A 19,137-nucleotide genomic window follows, 5' to 3' on the forward strand; every position below is an offset into this window, starting at 1 on the left:
GTATATTGAGTGCGCGCGCGCGGCCGGGGTTCTCTCTCTCTCGCTCTCTCTCTTGGCGGGTGTTAATTTCGGACTCTACATGAGACTATTTTTATTGAACAATTTAGCTAGCCCACATCATAACGCACGTCAGACAACATTTGCAACTATAGTTGAAGTCTGTAACTTAGTCTCGGCACACAGACTGATTAGGCAAGGCTACGTCTGTAGTGACAAGGCTCACCATTTTATTATTTGCTTACCTTGATTGTCTTCCAAACTTTCACACGTGCCGACTCCGACTCCGAACCTATGCTCCGAACTCTCTCTGAACTTCTCACACGCAACTGACGTATCAGGTGCAAGGTTTTCAGCCAATCAACGATCAAAGAATACTGCAGCGAGAACGTTGTAGGGAGATGTAACAGCTGTGGGCCTTAAACTCCTCTCCTGTAATTAATACGCTGTGATCTAGTCATCAACAGAAAGTAACGGATTGAGAGGGGAGAAGAATGGATTTTGGCGTGACATTTGCGTGTGCGTGAGAGCGTGAGATTGATGCTGAAAGCGTGAGTGTCACGCCAGATGCGTGAGAGTTGGCAACCCTGGTCATGTTGTGCTAGGCGACATAGTTTCAGCAACCAGGCACCTCAGCTCCACGCACGTCCCGCCTCTTTGCCCATTTTCAGTTATCCGGGAGTGACTTGCAATAACGCGATGTCAAGATGGCAACGGCCACATTTTGGCTTCAAAAATGCTCTTCAGGGATCTATGGGTTACATCATGGACACTACGCCCATATTTTTTTACAGTCAAAGTCTAGTGTGACCATGGCATAACATGATCATTATTTACATCTCATATCATCAGTAAACTGCTGCGTTACCAAAGCAATGACTGGTGCTTTTATATTACATTCCAAAGAGCGGCCGTTATCAGCCCCACAGTAGAAAATGAAACCGTAACTGTACCAGCTGGCCTGGATCGGCATGGAATGGAATGGTTACACAATGAGAACCGTTCTGCCCGACAGTGAAAAAGCGGCTTTTGTTGTTAAATGACCTCTGACTGAGCAGGTTCATTTCTGGGTCCCTGTAAATTATCTATCAGCAGCAAAAACTTCCACCTCCAGATGTCAGACTTGTCACGTCACATAACTCTGTATGTTAGTTTTGCTAAGTACACAGAGACTGTTTATCATCTTCTAATTTTCAGTTTCTTCTATTTATCATCAAAATCTAAGTGATAGCTGATTGCTTCAAATATAAACAGGTGAGAGCACTTGCAACACCATGGATGTCTAAGTATTGGCCCAATGATTCAGTTACTGAATAACAGCAGGGCCGAAATTGACCCTGCGTGATAGCTGAGTTTGGGAAGCCACACTTTTTATTGTAGCCTACAGATTATCTTTATAGCTTGTTTTTTAATGTAGTCATATCTCAATATGTGAACCATCTCTCTGGAAACTGAATGGGAATTCTAGTTATGCCTTATGACAGACTAAACGTTCATCACTTAATGGTAAAAGCAATGCCTTGTAATAGTTTTATAGCTTATACGTAAAACTTTGAGTTGCATGAATGAGTTGTATGAACAAAACACTAAATATATATTTTGATTTAAACTAATGTTTATATGTAATTTACAGTTAGCTATGCTTACTGATGCTATTTAGGTTTGCAAACTTTGAGGCAATCAGTTATGCCTCAAATTTTTTGAATTAGTGAACTCGTCCGGGTTTACAGTGTATGATTCAGGTGATTCTTGGAAAATGTACTAAATGATTTCTTATACTTTGTCTGCTGGCTTTATGATACATACAGTTAGTTGCCCTTATTAATATTCTTTTCCAAATGAGGAGAGGTAACCCCCCGGTAACTAAAACTGGCAAGTATTACAACATTTAAATTATATTGATAACAAGTTACAACTTTAAAACTAGAGAAATTCAAACATGATCTAAAACAGCCACATAAACTAAAAAGACTGATGAAACGAGGGCAAAACATCATCTTGCACCAACAGAAATTTGAAAGCTTTTTAAACTACTCAATACCACCCCATACAAGAATTGTTTTATTGTATTTATTGTCACACATTTTGTCTGACTATAACGGATAATCTGTTAATTAAATATAAGATATTTACAGTTATATTACAACTGTGGCATGTTGCAGCTAAATGTGTAGGTTATATTTTTCATAACAAATGCTATAGATCAATAAAAAAAAGTCAATACAGGCCTAATGAGAAGCCATCAATGGTCTTAACTGTAGGCTAATTATAGCCGTATTGTAACAAATGCTACATTAAACAATTACAAGAATGGTACAATAAGGGCATAAGGGCATGTACAAGTTAGAATCAAGAGCTTTAATGTCTTCTTGAATTACCAAACATTCAGTTTTCCGCATGTGTTAATGACTTAGCCAAAACCATTAAGATCCTGATGAACTGTTAAGGAGTAGGACATAATTTCAATATAAGAAAATGTTAAAGGGATAGTTGTTCCAAACCTGTATAAATCTTTGTTCTGTTGAACACAAAATAAGATATTTTGAAGAATGTGGTAAAACTGATTAGTTCTAGGTAACCATTGACTTCCATAGTGTTTTTTTTTTCCTACTATGGAAGTCAATGGTGCCCCAAAGCGACCTGGTTACAAACTTCCTTCAAAATATCTAACTTACCTGTGCTTAGCAGAACAAAGAAATGAATACAGGTTTGGAATAACTTGAGGGTGAGTAAATGACTGGGTGAACTATCCCTTTAAGAAAAGGTCATTTGACTTCCCATGGCACTTGGAAGTAAAAAATTTTGTCAAACTGATAAGGTTCCAGATGCTTAAATAATATAAAATACAAAAACAAATTATCAAAGGTTAGCACCAAAGATATTGGTTAATTAAGTGAGATTAAATACATAACGTATATAACATATTTAATAATTGCAGGTTTATATAATATTTCTGAGTGTGTATTTCACAGTCTTTATTCATTCATTGGTTCTTTCTGCTTTTTTTTTCAAGTGAGATGAGTAAAATGCATATTCACATTTAGAACAACAATAACCATCATGTTTACACAGCGCACACAACACCTCTGCATACGATTCTCTCAACATGGGGACAGAAGAGCTGTCAGTCAATAAATGGGAAAACAAATTAAACTGCATTAATTTACATATTTAAAAAGGTAACTCAGATATTTAGTTGTAAATTTAAAAGTAATGTATTACTTTACTAGTTACTTGGAAAAAATAGTCTGGTTAAGTAACTTGCGTTACTTGTAATGTGTTACCCCCAACACTACCTACATGTTAACAAGTAATCTAATTGTTAACGCTATTGGCATGAATTAATTAGGATTGCAGAATTGACATATTTAAGAAACAGGGAAGTTGAAAATGTGCACTTGCATTTACAAGCCAAAAACAATGTCTTTTTAAAGAACAAAAAACAAAAATAATCTCATATACACACACACATATATATATATATATATATATATATATATATATATATATATATATATATATATATATATATATATATATATATGTCTTATTTTTGTATCACCTCATTTGGTCGTTAAAATTAATTGCAAAGCTGTGCCACATATGATCTGGATTGTTAAGATTTATTAAGGTTAATGTTATCATTGTAAAGTATGTCATTGGAATCCTCCGAGTAATAAACTTTTACTTCAGGTCAGCAGATGATATTTTGTATTTGCATTCACCTGACTGGTGAGTGCTTCAGCTGGATTACTAAGAAAAGGTGTGGCGTTAGCTGCTCATTACACATACTGACAGCAGATGCAGAGTCCGCTGCAGCTCAAACACTATAGGAGAACCTTCTGTCAGGTAAGTTTTGTTATACACCGATCAGTGAACAGTGGTGAACAGGGTCATGGGCGGCCAAGGTTCATTGATACATGGGGAGCGAAGGCTGGCCCGTGTGGTCCGATCCAACAGATGAGCTACTGTAGCTCAAATTGCTCAAGAAGTTAATGCTGGTTCTGATAGAAAGGTGTCAGAATACACAGTGCATCGCATTCTGTTGCGTATGGGGCTGCATAGCTGCAGACCAGTCATGATGCCCATGCTGACCCTGTCCACCACTGAAAGCACCAACAGTGGGCACGTGAGCATCAGAACTGGACCACGGAGCAATGGAAGAAGGTGGCCTGGTCTGATGAATCATGTTTTCTTTTACATCACGTGGATGGCCGGGTGCGTGTGCGTCACTTACCTGAGGAACACATGACACCAGGATGCACTATGGGAAGAAGGCAAGCCAGTGGATGCAGTGTGATGCTTTGGGCAATGTTGTGAAACCTTGGGTCCTGCCATCCATGTGGATGTTACTTTGACACGTACCACATATCTAAGCAATGTTGCAGACCATGTACACCCTTTAATGGAAACAGTATTCCCTGGTTGCTGTGGCCTCTTTCAGCAGGACAATGCACCCTGCCACAAAGCAAAAATGATTCAGGAATGGTTTGAGAGCACAACAACAAGTTTGAGGTGTTGACTTGGCCTCCAAATTCCCCAGATCTCAATCCAATCGAGCATCTGTGGGATGTGCTGAACAAACAAGTCCGATCCATGGAGGCCCCGCCTCGCAACTTACAGGACTTAAAGGATCTGCTGCTAACATCTTGGTGCCAGATACCACAGAACACCTGGGTCTAGTGGAGTCCATGCCTCGACGGGTCAGGGCTGTTTTGGAAGCAAAAGTGGGACCAACACAATATTAGGAAGGTGGTCATAATGTTATGCCTGATCGGTGTATATAATTATAATTTATAATATATTATGTATCAGTCAGAGAGAATCTGCAGAAGTCATTTCATACAGATCTATTACTGTTTCTGAAACTAATAATCTATATTTTGCTGTATGTTCAGACAGCAGATCTTTGTTTGAGCTTGAAGTTCTAGAGTTTTTTGGATTGAGTTTTACAGTCCAAACAAAGGCTAAAGATGGAGAATGAAGATATGGTAATGGCATAATTCATTATTTTTCTCGCTTAAGTTCTGTCTAAGCATGTTTATTCTCTTCTGCCACATTTGGATGTCATTTGATTGCCTGTGATTTCAGGAAGCAGGATTCTTTGTCAGATACTGACACATATTTGTAAAGCATTAACTATCCTGACCAAAGGAGAACCTAATGAATGAATCATCATGAAGGTTTTTTAATTTTTATAAAGGAAAGTAAGTTAGATTTGAATGCAATAAAATACTAGTGTTTTTTTGTGGTGAGAACTATGTAATATTCAGTGTCATTTAATTATTGTTATTATGGTATTTGATATTCAGCAATTGACACTGTTAATATTATATTAACATTGAATATTATATAGCTCCTGACACATTTTATTTATTATAATAATACTATTTTTTAATAATAGTTGTTGTTATTATGGTATTTTATATTCAGCATCAGCAATTAACATTGTTATTTTTTTTCTCTAAAGGGAACAACAGTACTGGGTATTCAATGTCAAATATCCTTTACTGGACATTTGGACTAAAGTTAATGAAATCTGAAATATGAAAATGTTTATTTTTATCAGTATTGTAAGATAAAAACAAGTAAAGCTCATTTCCTGTGTCTACTGCATGTAAAATGTTGAACTGACATGTTTATCAGATTAATTTAAGGCTACTAGTATTAAGGCATTTAAATCCCTCACTTAGTCTTTATAGTATCATTAAAAGTAAGTAGTAGTATTATTCAAATAATGAACATTCATTTAATATGTAGTTGTTTTCTGGAATAGTTTACATTGTTATTGTTAGTCATGCTGCAATTAATTAACATGGACACTTGTCTAGAATAGTGATGCATCTTGTGTATGTTAAATATCCTTTTCACGCTGAATTACTTCACAATATGGAAGTAAAATCGTTTGAACCTGAGAAACTGACAAAACCCTAATTTCTTTCAGATCCACGACTATGTTTTTCATGTGAACCGTGGTTTCCAACATGAGGAGCAGCGGCCTCCTCCATTTCCGCCTTCTTTTGGAATAACTATACCTCGGATCCCTGTTCCCCAAAACCCACAGTTTCTAAATCCCTCTCCACCATACCCTTCAGAGAGATGCTCTCCTCAGAGCCTCCATCAGTATGCTCCTCAAACAGCACCTGTTAATACCTTCAACATGACCACACCTGGACTCCAGAGTGATGCTATAGTTCACACAGGTATTTAATGCTTTTTAAGGCACTGAAATACGCCACATATCATTTAAAATTGTTTGTGTCTTTCTGCACTTTAAACACCAATTGAGTGATTGTATGAGACGTGATACCGAATTTGGATAAGTTGTATTGTTTCTTTCAACATACCTGATGATGTTTATTCATACTGCCTTCACATGCTGTCGGAAATGTGATAATTCTCACTTCTGAAGTCCTGATTACAAGCTCATTGCATTCAGCTTTTGAAATGTGTGGGCGTTTATGTGCAGTTTTTACACTGGAAACTCGTATTTTTGATATTTCTTAGAGCATGTGAAGCCAAAATTATTTTGTGCTATAACTTGTAGTAAAGATGATGAGATTATCAGTTCATGTGCACTACATGCTACTGCTTCGCTTTAACTGGGGCGTTGCAGGTTGCTACAGTGATCAGTCACGTCACATTAAAGAGCCAAAACCAAGCTCGGCTCCACACCAAATATTAACCATATTTTGAGGGAGATCATGCCCTGTGTCCAAAATCACCCCCTATACCCTTAAATTTGAGGGAACAGCCATTTTGAGTGGTTTCCGAAACCTTAGTGGACATTGAGTGCACTCATTCAACCCCACAATGCCCTGCAATAACGAGTGTACAACTGATGTACACTCAATGGCTAGAGAATACCCAGAATGCACTGTGAGAGTTACGCGCCGAATGAATTCCCGCAGCTGAATCATCCATCAATAGACCAATTTGGTGTTTGCAAACAGCGATGACGTTTATTGTGGGCGGAGCCTAGCTGGTTGCAGAAAATGACAGTTGAGCAGTAGAAGTCTATGGAAGCCACGAAATAAAAGAATAAAAAATGTTAATTTCGAGTTTATATCTCACAATTCTGACTTTTAGTTCTCGCAAATCTGAGTTTACATCTCACATTTCTTACAAAGAAAAACAGAATTGTGAGATATAGCCTACTCGTTATTCTGTCTTTTCTGAATTGCAATTTATCCCGCAATTCTGACTTTTTCCCCCTCAGAATTGTGAAATAAACTCACAATTGCGAGTTATAAAGTCCGAACTGGGAGTAATAAACACGCAAATGCAAGAAAAAAAAAAGTCAGAATTGTGAAATAAAAAATTATTATGTTTAAAAGTTATCTATGTAAAATATTATAGGTTTAAATTATTTTAATTATAATTATTTCATGCTGTAACTGCTATGTATGTATGTCCTCTGAACTGCATATGTAAATATTATGTAGACTTACTGTTTACATCAAATTCCTGCTTTAATAGTAGACTAATCCTTGCAGGTGTCATCAGTCCAGTCTGTGAAACGTCTCCGTTTAGCTTCAAAGGACGTTTTCAACGATGGTTTTCTTTAAAAATGAAGACTATATTTTTTGCATTCCGATTCCAACATCCAGAGGCACAACAAAACATTTTTCTCTTATTCTGTGGATTTTGCACATTTTCCTTCTATTGCTACCGCTATTTTTCTGCAACCAGTATGCGCGCGCAGCTGCAAGTGACGTAGTTGTGACGTCTGCTCCAAAGTGGTCTATTCATTCATTTTACAAACCGCTCGTCTACGACGTACAGCGTAATATAATAGCCTACAGGTATGCATTCATTTTGAATTGATTATTAAATTGTTTATCTAAGGTTTATACATAATTTCCATGACAGAATTCAAGATAAATCCTTTCATCTTACTACTGGAGCTGTTTCAAATGATTATTAAACAGCAATTCACTCAAAATTCACTCACTCTTTTTCAGTCTTTCCTTCAAGTGAACTGTATTAGGGAACTAATATAGGGAATAATATTGAATGAGGGTATAGGGGGCGATTTCAGATTCAGCCATGCTTTTCGGCCACTTGCTATCACAGACAGCCCACCTTTCCTGGAAGTTTCGGGAGTAGCCCGCACATAGCGGCTCCCTGACACCTTTGAAAGAGATGCCCTGTTTCCACCCAGTATTAAGTTTTGTTTTCGGTGATTCAATCACAAATAGTCAGCCAAAAAGACGCATTACCATTTACACCTACTAACATGCGTTTCAAATAAAGGAACGAACCCGTGTTACCCAGCTTACCCGAGCAAATATATAATATAATATAATATAATATAATATAATATAATATAATATAATATAATATAATATAATATAATATAATATAATATAATAACAGCCTATATTCTTTTTATTGTGTGTGGGGGGTGGGTTGATGTCTGGTAAGACAGCTGTTTTAATCCCTGCCACCAACAGATATAAAAGAACATAAGCTAATTATTCATAAATTTCTAATGTTAATAATAGACATGTGAGAGTAATTTTGAAGCATTATAAAAAAAACAAAAAACGCATTGTTGAATTTGTGACAGAATTGAGCAGGAAGCTCAACAAGTCCAACTTGCATCTCAAAGCTAGAACCAGTCTGGCCAAAATGGTATTTATTGTTTGAATTTCATTATAAAATTCCCAGAGCTGAGACTTTGTTGCTTATCAAAAGTAACAAAGCACAAAGCTTAATGTGATTTATTGGATGGGAGGTGAGGTACTCTACAAATAATGTTTTGATCACGCATTACCTGAAAACAGCACAGACTAAAAGATTGATTCATGGAATTTAAGAATCGATAGTGGTCTATACCCAGCCCTAATATTTAATGCATTTTAAAGGGCATTTAAGGTATTTAATGTTTTTTTGAGTTTTTGTTTTTATGAACTTTGATTCTCTGACAGCTTCCAACAGAAGAAAATGGGCATGGATCATTGGCACAGTCATCATCCTACTGGTCATTGCTGGGATCATAGTTGGGGTACTTTGGTTTTTTGGTAAGAAACTCTCTCATTGGCTTTCATACAATACATCCTCCCTTTTGTTTCTTGTTCTGATGTTCTCTGTCTGCACCAACAGGTACGTCTGAGTGTTTGCAAGGGCGGCTCTGTAAAACTGATAACACATGCATCCGCTATTCACAGTGGTGTGACGGTGTGCTGGACTGTCAGTCGGGAGAAGATGAAGCTCGTTGCTGTAAGAATTCCTCACGCATATGATCCATCATGTTAAACCGTGACCATGATACCATTCGATGATGCCCATCTTTAGTAAACCCAGTATACAGTTATGAATGTGTCTTTACTGTTCTTTCTTTGTTGTTGTTTTTGCAGTTCGTCTGTATGGATCTAATTTCCTTCTTCAGATGTACACAAATGTGAGCCAAAACTGGGAGTATGTGTGTTCAGATGAATGGAATGATGACCTCGGAAAGCAAGCATGTGAGGAGATCGGATACAAAAGGTAATTATAGTTTAATTCATCTCAGTTGAAGTACTACAATTAAAAGAGTGTGGCATACACTAGCATTTTCCCCAAAGAAATTAACACTTTTATTAAGCAAAGATGCATTAAAAAAGGATTAAAAGTTACAGTAAGGAAACTTGTAATGTTACTAAAGTCTTCTATTTCAGAAAAAATTATGTTCATTTTCCATTAATCAAAGAATCCTGTAGAAAAATGGATCATGGGTTCCACAAAAATAGCACAACTGTTTTCAATAATGATAATAATAATAAATGTTTGAGCAGCAGATCATCATATTGGAATGATTTCAGATCATGTGACATGTAGAAAGTTATTTTAAATTGTAATAATATTTCACAATATTACTGTTTTTTTTTTATCAAACAAATGCAGCCTTGTTAAGCACAAGATATTTCTTTCAAAAACATCTTACTGACCCCAAACTGGCCTCAAATTTTTGAATGTGGTTTGAATGAGTTGTAATATGTGCTTTGTGTTTGTTTGTGGTTTATCTCTCAGGAACACGTATGTTGGTTACAATATTTACTCTGGATCACTGGACTACATGCTGGTGGAGACAGATTCTCTCAATATGTCCACAAGTTTCCTCAGTAAAAGGTTTGTCACAAGTTTTCATTTGTTAACATTAGCTAACTACATTAGTTAACATGAACTAACACTGAACAACACTTCTACAGCATTTATTAATCTTAATGTTATTCTCAGCATTTACTAATACATTTTTAAGATCAAATGTTGTATCTGTTAACTTTAGTTAATGCTGTGAACTAACATGAACATGAACATTTTTATTACAACATTACCAATAACATTATCAAAGGTTAATAAATGCTGTAAAAATATTTTGTTCATTGTTAGTTCTTATAAGTTAACGCATTAACTACTGTTAATACATTTTATTGTAAAGTGTTACCACAGTTTTATACAGACTGTTTATACAGTTCATATTTTTTAGGTTTTACACAGTTGGTTATTTTATTACAGTTTTTACATTAATTATTGGTTAATGTTTTCCCCTATTATCAGCTTGTTTAAAAATCTTTTATATTTCTCTTATGATAATTCAGTTCAGACTGTCCATCAAACAAATTCGTGGCACTCAGATGTATTGGTGAGATCCATCTCTTTATTTTTTATGTTTATTTTTTTTAATTATTTTAGTTCTTTTTTTGTATTTACACTGAACAAAATTATAAGCGCAACACTTTTGTTTTTGCCCCCATTTTTCATGAGCTGAACTCAAAGATCTAAGCCTTTTTCTATGTACACAAAAGGCCTATTTCTCTCAAATATTGTTCACAAATCTGTCTAAATCTGTGTTAGTGAGCACTTCTCCATTGCCAAGATAATCCATCCACCTCACAGGTGTGGCATATCAAGATACTGATTAGACAGCATGATTATTGCACAGGTGTGCCTTAGGCTGGCCACAATAAAAAGTGCATGTGCATGCTCGTCGTCCTCATTGGGGTCTCGACCTGACTGCAGTTTGTTGTCGTAACCGACTTGAGTGGGCAAATGCTCACATTTGATGGCAACGTTGTGGATCGAGTGGCCCATGGTGGCGGTGGGGTTATAGTATGGGCAGACGTATGCTATGGACAACGAACACAGGAGCATCATACTGATGGCACATTCACAGAGACACCATGACGAGATCCTGAGGCCCATTGTTGTGCTATTCATCCACGACCATCACCTCATGTTGCAGCATGATAATGCACGGCCCCATGTTGCAAGGATCTGTAAACAATTTCTGGAAGCTGAAAACATCCCAGTTCTTGCATGGCCAGCATACTCACCGTGCATGTCACCCATTGAGCATGTTTGGGATGCTCTGGATTGGCGTATACGACAACGTGTTCCAGTTCCTGCCAATATCCAGCAACTTCACACAGCCATTGAGGAGGAGTGGACCAACATTCCACAATCGACAACCTGATCAACTCTATGCGAAGGAGATGTGTTGCACTGCAGGAGGCAAATGGTGGTCACACCAGATACTGACTGGTTTTTGGACCCCCCCTCAGACCCCCCAATATAGTAAAACTGCACATTTTAGAGAGTGGCCTTTTATTGTGGCCAGGCTAAAGCACACCTGTGCAATAATCATGCTGTCTAATCTTGATATGCCACACCTGTGAGGTGGATGGATTATCTCGGCAAAGGAGAAGTGCTCACTAACGCAGATTTTGACAGATTTGTGAACAATATTTGAGAGAAAAATTGAGAAATTTTGAAAAATATTGTTCAGTATATATATAATATATACAGATATGGACAAAATTGTTGGTACCCTTAATAAAGATGACTGTAAAAATGAATCTGCATTATTTATCCTTTTAAACTTTAATTCAAAAATTAGCAAAAAGATTGAATTGAATTGAACTGAAATTAAAGTGGGGAGAAACTCACATTATGAAATAAATGTTTTTCTCCAAAATACTTACTTCAGAGATATTTTTCTCATAAAAAATTACAAATTCTAGGGGTGCCAATAATTGTGGCCAGCGTGTTTTGGAGAAAAACATTTATTTCATAATGTGAGTTTCTCCCCACTTTCAATTTTTTTTTTTTCAATGAAAGGTTAGATTTTTTTTTCTCATTTTATGAATTAAAGATCAAAAGAATAAACAATGCAGATTTATTTTTAAAGTAATCTTTGATCATATTTATCAAGGATACCAACAATTTTGTCCACGTCTGTGTGTGTTTTTATTAGTTTATGTTTGGTGGTGTTTTCCTTATTTTGTTAGTGTGCTATGCAATAAAACAATCAAATATACAGGTGCATCTCAATAAATTAGAATGTCATGGAAAAGTTCATTTATTTCAGTAATTCAACTCAAATTTTGGAACTCATGTATTAAATAAATTCAATGCACACAGAATGAAGTACTTTAAGTCTTTGGTTCTTTTAATTGTGATGATTTTGGCTCACATTTAACAAAAACCCACCAATTCACTATCTCAAAAAAATTAGAATACTTCATAAAATCAATAAAAAGGATATTTTAAACAGAAATGTCAGGCTTCTGAAAAGTATGTTCATTTCTATGCACTCAATACTTGGTTGGGCCTCCTTTTGCATGAATTAATGCATCAGTGTGTGGCATGGAGGCAATCAGCCTGTGGCACTGCTCAGGTGTAAAGGAAGCCCAGGTTGCTTTGATAGCAGCCTTCAGGTTATCTGCATTGTTGGGTCTGGTGTCTCTCATCTTCCTCTTGACAATTCCCCAGAGATTCTCTATGGGGTTCAGGTCAGGCGAGTTTGCTGGCCAATCAAGCACAGTAACACCATGGTCATTGAACCAGCTTTTGGTACCTTTGGCAGTGTGGGCAGGTGCCAAATCCTGCTGGAAAATTAAATCAGCATCTCCATAAAGCTTGTGAGCAGAAGGAAGCAAATTTCCTGGTAGATGGCTGCATTGACTGTTGACTTGTGGAAACACAGTGGACCAACAACAGAAGATGACATGGCAGCCCAAATCATCACTGACTGTGGAAACTTCACACTTCACACTTCAAGCAACATGGTTTCTGTGCCTCTCCACTCTTCCTCCAGACTTGATTTCCAAATGAAATGCAAAATTTACTTTCATCTGAAAAGAGAATTTTGGACCACTGAGCAACAGTCCAGTTCTTCTTCTCCATAGCCCAGGTAAGACGCTTCTGACGTTCTCTTTGGTTCAGAAGTGGCTTGGTATGTGGAATGTGACAGTTGTAGCTCATTTCCTGAAGACGTCTGTGTGTGGTGGCTCTTGATGAACTGACTCCAGCTTCAGTCCACTCCCTTCGAAGCTCTCCTAAGTACTTAAATCGGCTTCGCCTGACAATCTTCTCAAGCCTGCCGTCATTCCTTTCACTTGTGCACCTTTTCCTACCACACTTTTTCCTTCCAATCAACTTTCCATGAATATGCTTTGGCACAACACTCTGCAGACAGCCAGCTCTTTCAGCAATGACCCTCTGTGGCTTACCCTCGTTGTAGAGGGTCTTGATGATCGTCTTCTGGACAACTGTCAAGTCAGCAGACTTCCTCATGACTGCTGTTGGGATTACTGACCTAAACCCAGTATGTATACCCTGAGAAGGGTAACTTGAAATTAAATATTCTAATAAGATATAATGAGATACTGTTTTTATTTTTATTTTGATGAGCAGCAAGCTGTAATCATCAAAATGAAAACAAAAAAGCCTGGAAATATTTTACTAATAAATCTAGAATTTATTTAAGTTTTACTTTTTGAATTAAATTACAGAAAAAAAAATAATTTATTGAGATGCACCTGTATATATATAAAAAATAAAATTTACAAATATACTGATGCTGTTTTCTGAATTCTGTCTAGAATGTGGACGGAGCAGCAGGAGCCGAATCGTGGGTGGAAGCACGGTGAATTCGAAGGGGGTGTGGCCATGGCAGGTCAGCCTGCAAGCTTCTGGATGGCATTGTGGCGGGTCCATCATTACCCCATACTGGATCGTCACTGCAGCTCACTGTGTTCATGAGTAAGTGCTCTCATTTAGTCCATCTCATTTAACAAGCTATGATGAACTCTAATAAATGACAAACTTGTGTAGGATTTCAAATGCAAGGGACTTGACTGTGTATGCTGGATATCTGACTCGTAGCGAGATGCGGTCCGCCACCGGCAATTCTGTAAGCCGAATTGTCAAGCACGACTATAACCCGAGAACCAGCGATAATGACATTGCACTGATGAAGCTAAAACGTCCACTCACGATTACATGTAAGACTGAATTTTACCTTTATTTCCCAGCCAATATAAAAATGTTATTATAATTTAATAATAATCAAAGTATTTTTTCCCATTTTTTTTTTTCAGTTATTTTAGTATTATTTGTGTACTATTATAGTGTTTATTGCTATTTTGAATTAGGTTTTGTTTATATTTTCAGTTTTCATTTTAATTTTAGTTTAACTTTAACTCAGTAATTCTGATATGTGCTTTTATATTTTATTATTATTATTATTATTATTATTATTGATTTTTTTTACATATTTCTGTTTCGTTTTTTTTTTTTTTTAATTTATTTTTTATTTTAGAACTTCATTGTAAGCTTATTTTATTTCAGTTAGTCACCAAGTCAACATTTTCATTTTTTGTTTACGTTTTTAAAGTTTTGCATCTTTCCATCTTTTCTTTTCTTTTTTTTAATAGTTTTAGTTTTAGTTAACAATAACACCACTGGTTTCAAGCTAGCTCTGATCAAATTTCCTCAAAAGCAAAGTGTATTACTTGAAAGTTTAATATATAAAAAGACAATTCACCCAAAAATCATCATTTACTCACCATCAAGATATTGTTCAGAATAGTTTAACAGAGTGAACAACAATTTCCGTTGTGTGGAAAAGAGCAGCTTGAACATTCTGCAAAATATCTCCTTTTGTGTTTACAGAAGAAAGGTTCAGATGATGGCAATTTCAATTTTGTTTTGTGTGTATCTTGTTTCAGCGAACGTCAGGCCAGTGTGTTTGCCAAATAAAGGCATGTACTTCTCTGCTCCTCAAGAATGTTACATCACTGGATGGGGTACACTGTCTGAAGGAGGTTTGAAACTTTACTAACTGTACAAAAACACACAGAGATCCAAATGCATGTGCAATGAATAATATCGCACAGAAAATAAGTAATTTCAGCTCTTTAAAATCTCAGAAACTGAAAAGCTTGACAAGCTAATTCTTTGTTTCTTCAAGGATCTTCCCCAGAAACCCTACAAGAAGCCAAAATTCAGCTAATCGACAGAACGATCTGTAACAGCCCACAGGTGTATAACGGACAAATAACAGACACCATGATCTGTGCTGGCAAGCTGCAGGGTGGCGTGGACTCCTGTCAGGTCAGAATCACACTCTATTTAAATACAATTAGATGCTGCTCGATCATTAAAGAGTAAATCAGAGTACTGTAAATGAATATGTGCTAAAGACCAAATTCAATAAGTGCTGTTCCACGCAGGGGGACAGTGGGGGTCCTCTGGTCACAAAGGAGAATTCTCTATGGTGGCTGGTTGGGGACACTAGCTGGGGTGAAGGATGTGCTCTCAGGAACAAGCCCGGAGTCTACGGGAATGTGACCTACTTCCTTGACTGGATATATGAACAAATGCGGGTAAGAATTCAAATAAAAATCCAAACTGTGTCACAGAAAATGTTAAATTATTATTAAAGCTACAATATGTAACATTTTTGCAGCAAAATATTCAAAAACCACTAGGCCAGTGTTATATATTTTGTTCAGTTTAGTACTTACAATATCCCAAATGCAACTATTTGTAAAGTGTGAGAAAATCGTTATTTTAACCAAGGATACGAGACGTGTGAGGGAGTTGTCTGTCAATGGCGTCATACCCTTGTTACCCTCGGTTTCCGGTTTTATTTTGTAGAAACCACGCTTTAATATATTACATGTTTTATTAGAGAAGGGAACAACTGTTTGGTTACATTTATAGATATTTTTAGTAACAGTAATACAGCATTTTCTTCATCATACAATACGTTTTAAAATGAATTGCATGCCATTTATCAACACAAGCCATCCAGTATTTATTATTATGATATTCTAAAATTGATCCATCTTACTGCAGTGTGCAACAAGTGTTTCACAGAGTAACGTTATAACAACAATTTCAACACACTCAAATGTATCTAATATGATAAACAGTGCTGTGTTATCTCATATGCTTGACCGGAAGAAGCGGCGCTGGCGACTGCAGCATAATAAGTTCCGCTGCTCGCGAGGTGTGTGTTGCGTTTGTCTCTCATTAACAATCGCTCCAGCAGCCTCGTTCAGCTCCAACATCACGGCCCTGCACTGCTTCATACTATAACGTTAATAATCTCATCCATGAACATGATTCCTGCTCGAGTCCCGTCCCGATTCTTTTCCACTGGCTGTGAGGTGAAGATGACAACTCCCAAAATTCCGCGCTCAAACTCGGCGTCATCAACCTATGCCTTTGTTTTGAATAGGTGACCTCTAGCAGCGAAAAATGTACATATTGTAGCTTTAATGTATTATTTTATAAAATATACAATTAATTTTTCATATGTATTATTATTAAAACACATCTTTATATTCTTTTTCAGAAATATTAGATTATATATATATATATATATATATATATATATATATATATATATATATATATATATATATATATAAAGAAGTTTTGAGAAGAGCAACTGATCCAAACCAATGAAACTGACCGTGTCCAGGAGACTTTTTTTGTATTCTTGTTTTTACTTATTTTACTTTTTGTTTTCATTCAATTCAATGTTTTCACATAAATCTAAAAGAACCATTTATTTAGTGCCAATGAAGTGAATGCTGAATATGCACTTTTCACATTATTTGATGTATGTTTTATATAAAGAACACAATTGTACAAATGTAATACATAAAAATCTGTACCTGATGATGCTGTCCTACGTCACTGGAAAAATTTCTTTCATCTGGGTTTCTTTGCTATTGCAACAATTCATATTTACATTCTTACTGTATTTGACAATATAACAGGGTGTGATAGGGCAATACAACCACTCCCATCAGCACTGTGGACTGACAGACTGTATTGCAAATGAGTTATTTTAATACAGAGCTTTATGGATAGCTGCACTTGTTTTTAACAACATCAGATGTATAAGGGAAAGTATATATCCTAGGTCCTCTGACTGCATACATTTCAACATTTTTAATCACTGTTTTTGCCTTCACATTAAATGATTTTCTATAAACATACATTTTTTACTTGTCTTTGAATTACAATGAGGTCATAAAAGCTGCACGTATAATAATTATAAAAGCAAAATGCTCTTTAAAACATTTTAAATGAAGCATGACATCACGCCACTGGACGTCTACAGCCCATATAAACTTACTAAATACTATTTACTTATTTCCTCAAAATATATTCATATCAAAAGTCATATAAAGAAAATTTGTAAAGAAAATATAGTACTCTCATTTATATAAGTCCATTAATATATACATGTTTAAATGTAAAAATGTCAAATACAAGCATTATTTATTTATATATATATATGTACAGTATATATATATATATATATATATATATATATATACACATTGAGAAATATATATAACAAATTTATATATGACTTTGGGTATTTTTATTATTTGATACATATTGTAAAGGTACATTTTTGATACATATTATAATAGTAACGTTTATATATAAACTCTTATAAAATATAAATATAAAAACATAATACAGTTCAAAGGTGTAGCATGAAATATGTGATGTTGTTTAGGTTTGTGTATGTGTAGTGTAGTTGACAAGAAACATTGATATTACTATATCTTTGATTATTTTTTTAATATGAACTTGAATATTAATATAATTTGAGGACAATATATTATATTATAAGTATATGTATTATTATATTGTTTATTATCTGTGACTGTAAACGAATGGATTATTTGAATGATGGATAACTCAGAGAGCCTCCTATTAGATATCTTTTATGGCTTTATGAAGCATTAAGGTTCACAATCAGCTGACCAAACCACAGGAGTAAAACTCCTATGACCCATTTTCCTCAGCTTTTCTTCACGCCTAAAAAAAATGAATTTACACCAACCCACAGAGCCCTCACGGTTCCTGGCTCTCAGTTAATCACCGTTATGAAGTGTTATAGCATATTGAGCAGCAGTATTTAAACCTCTCCTTTGCCATTTTAGCAGGACCTTTAATCACCGCTCATTGAATTTGCGACTCTAATCGGCAGATGCTCAGTGGAGGAGATCAGCGTCTGCTACCTGTTTGTACCAATTAGCAGATGCGTGACACTCGGCTGACGGCTCTTCAGAGGGTTAACAGATGTGGCAATTACGGCCTCATTTGAATGAATGCTCAAGGGGTTCAACATAAGGGCTGTGCAATTACACGGCAGCCTGGGAACCCATTTCATCTTCAGCTTTATTCTCGGGCTCTGTAAGAGGGAAGTGTTGGCAGGGAACCCACGGTGTGTTGACAAACAAACCTGCTTCCTGTGATTTTTTTTTTTTTTTTTTTCACACAGAGAAAAATATGCTGAGAGGTCCATAAACCCAAAAATGTCATGCTGATTTAGTCCACTCGGGCCTGACTCGGGCTGCATGAGAGCTTAGTTACAAGAATGAGTGAATGAATGAGACTTTAAAGGATATATTATTGCCAAGGAAATGATTTTATTCAGATAGGAAATGGATTTATTCAGCTTAGGTTCTCATTCATTCTTATCAATCATTCATCTTAATCATACAAGTCAGAGGGGAAAAAAGACATTTTGTTTTTGTCTAAAACAGAAAACAGAAACTAATCCAAACCACTGACACTGAAGGGGATTTTAAAACTATTTTTAAATTATTTTATTTTATTTTATTTTATTTTATTTTATTTTATTTTATTTTATTTTATTGTCTTCTGGAGCATAAGTGAATAAATTGTGCATAGTGAATGAATACATTAGATTAAAAATAAATTAATGAATAAATATTTTATTCATTTTGTTTAAAAATGTGTAAAAGAGGTTTTGAGAACATCTAATCCAAACCAGTAATGCTGATTTTGACAAATGTCAAATGGATTTTAATT

The 19,137-nt window shown here is 35.7% G+C and overlaps 1 protein-coding gene across 1 annotated transcript; it reads left to right on the forward strand.

The window, feature by feature from the left end:
* Positions 1-4,078: 4,078 nt before the first annotated feature.
* LOC125262699 (transmembrane protease serine 2-like) lies at positions 4,079-17,244 on the forward strand. The gene is made up of 13 exons (XM_048181513.1): positions 4,079-4,126; positions 5,942-6,200; positions 8,931-9,023; positions 9,106-9,222; positions 9,360-9,489; positions 10,012-10,110; positions 10,581-10,624; positions 13,866-14,025; positions 14,098-14,267; positions 14,994-15,089; positions 15,236-15,378; positions 15,498-15,650; positions 16,628-17,244. Exons 1-13 carry the CDS (start codon positions 4,079-4,081, stop codon positions 16,634-16,636), a joined length of 1,521 nt encoding a protein of 506 aa, XP_048037470.1. The 3' UTR covers positions 16,637-17,244.
* The last annotated feature ends 1,893 nt before the right edge of the window (positions 17,245-19,137 follow it).

Source organism: Megalobrama amblycephala, linkage group LG2 (assembly GCF_018812025.1).
Source record: "Megalobrama amblycephala isolate DHTTF-2021 linkage group LG2, ASM1881202v1, whole genome shotgun sequence".
NCBI classification, from domain to species: Eukaryota; Metazoa; Chordata; class Actinopteri; order Cypriniformes; family Xenocyprididae; genus Megalobrama; species Megalobrama amblycephala.

Excerpts from the sequence above, each read along its gene's own strand:
- LOC125262699 (XM_048181513.1), top strand. The coding sequence starts at position 4,079 with ATGCCCATGCTGACCCTGTCCACCACTGAAAGCACCAACAGTGGGCAC. Across the intron at positions 6,201-8,930 it reads TGATGCTATAGTTCACACAG|CTTCCAACAGAAGAAAATGG; the intron begins GTATTTAATGCT and ends ATTCTCTGACAG. Across the intron at positions 15,379-15,497 it reads GTGGCGTGGACTCCTGTCAG|GGGGACAGTGGGGGTCCTCT; the intron begins GTCAGAATCACA and ends TGTTCCACGCAG.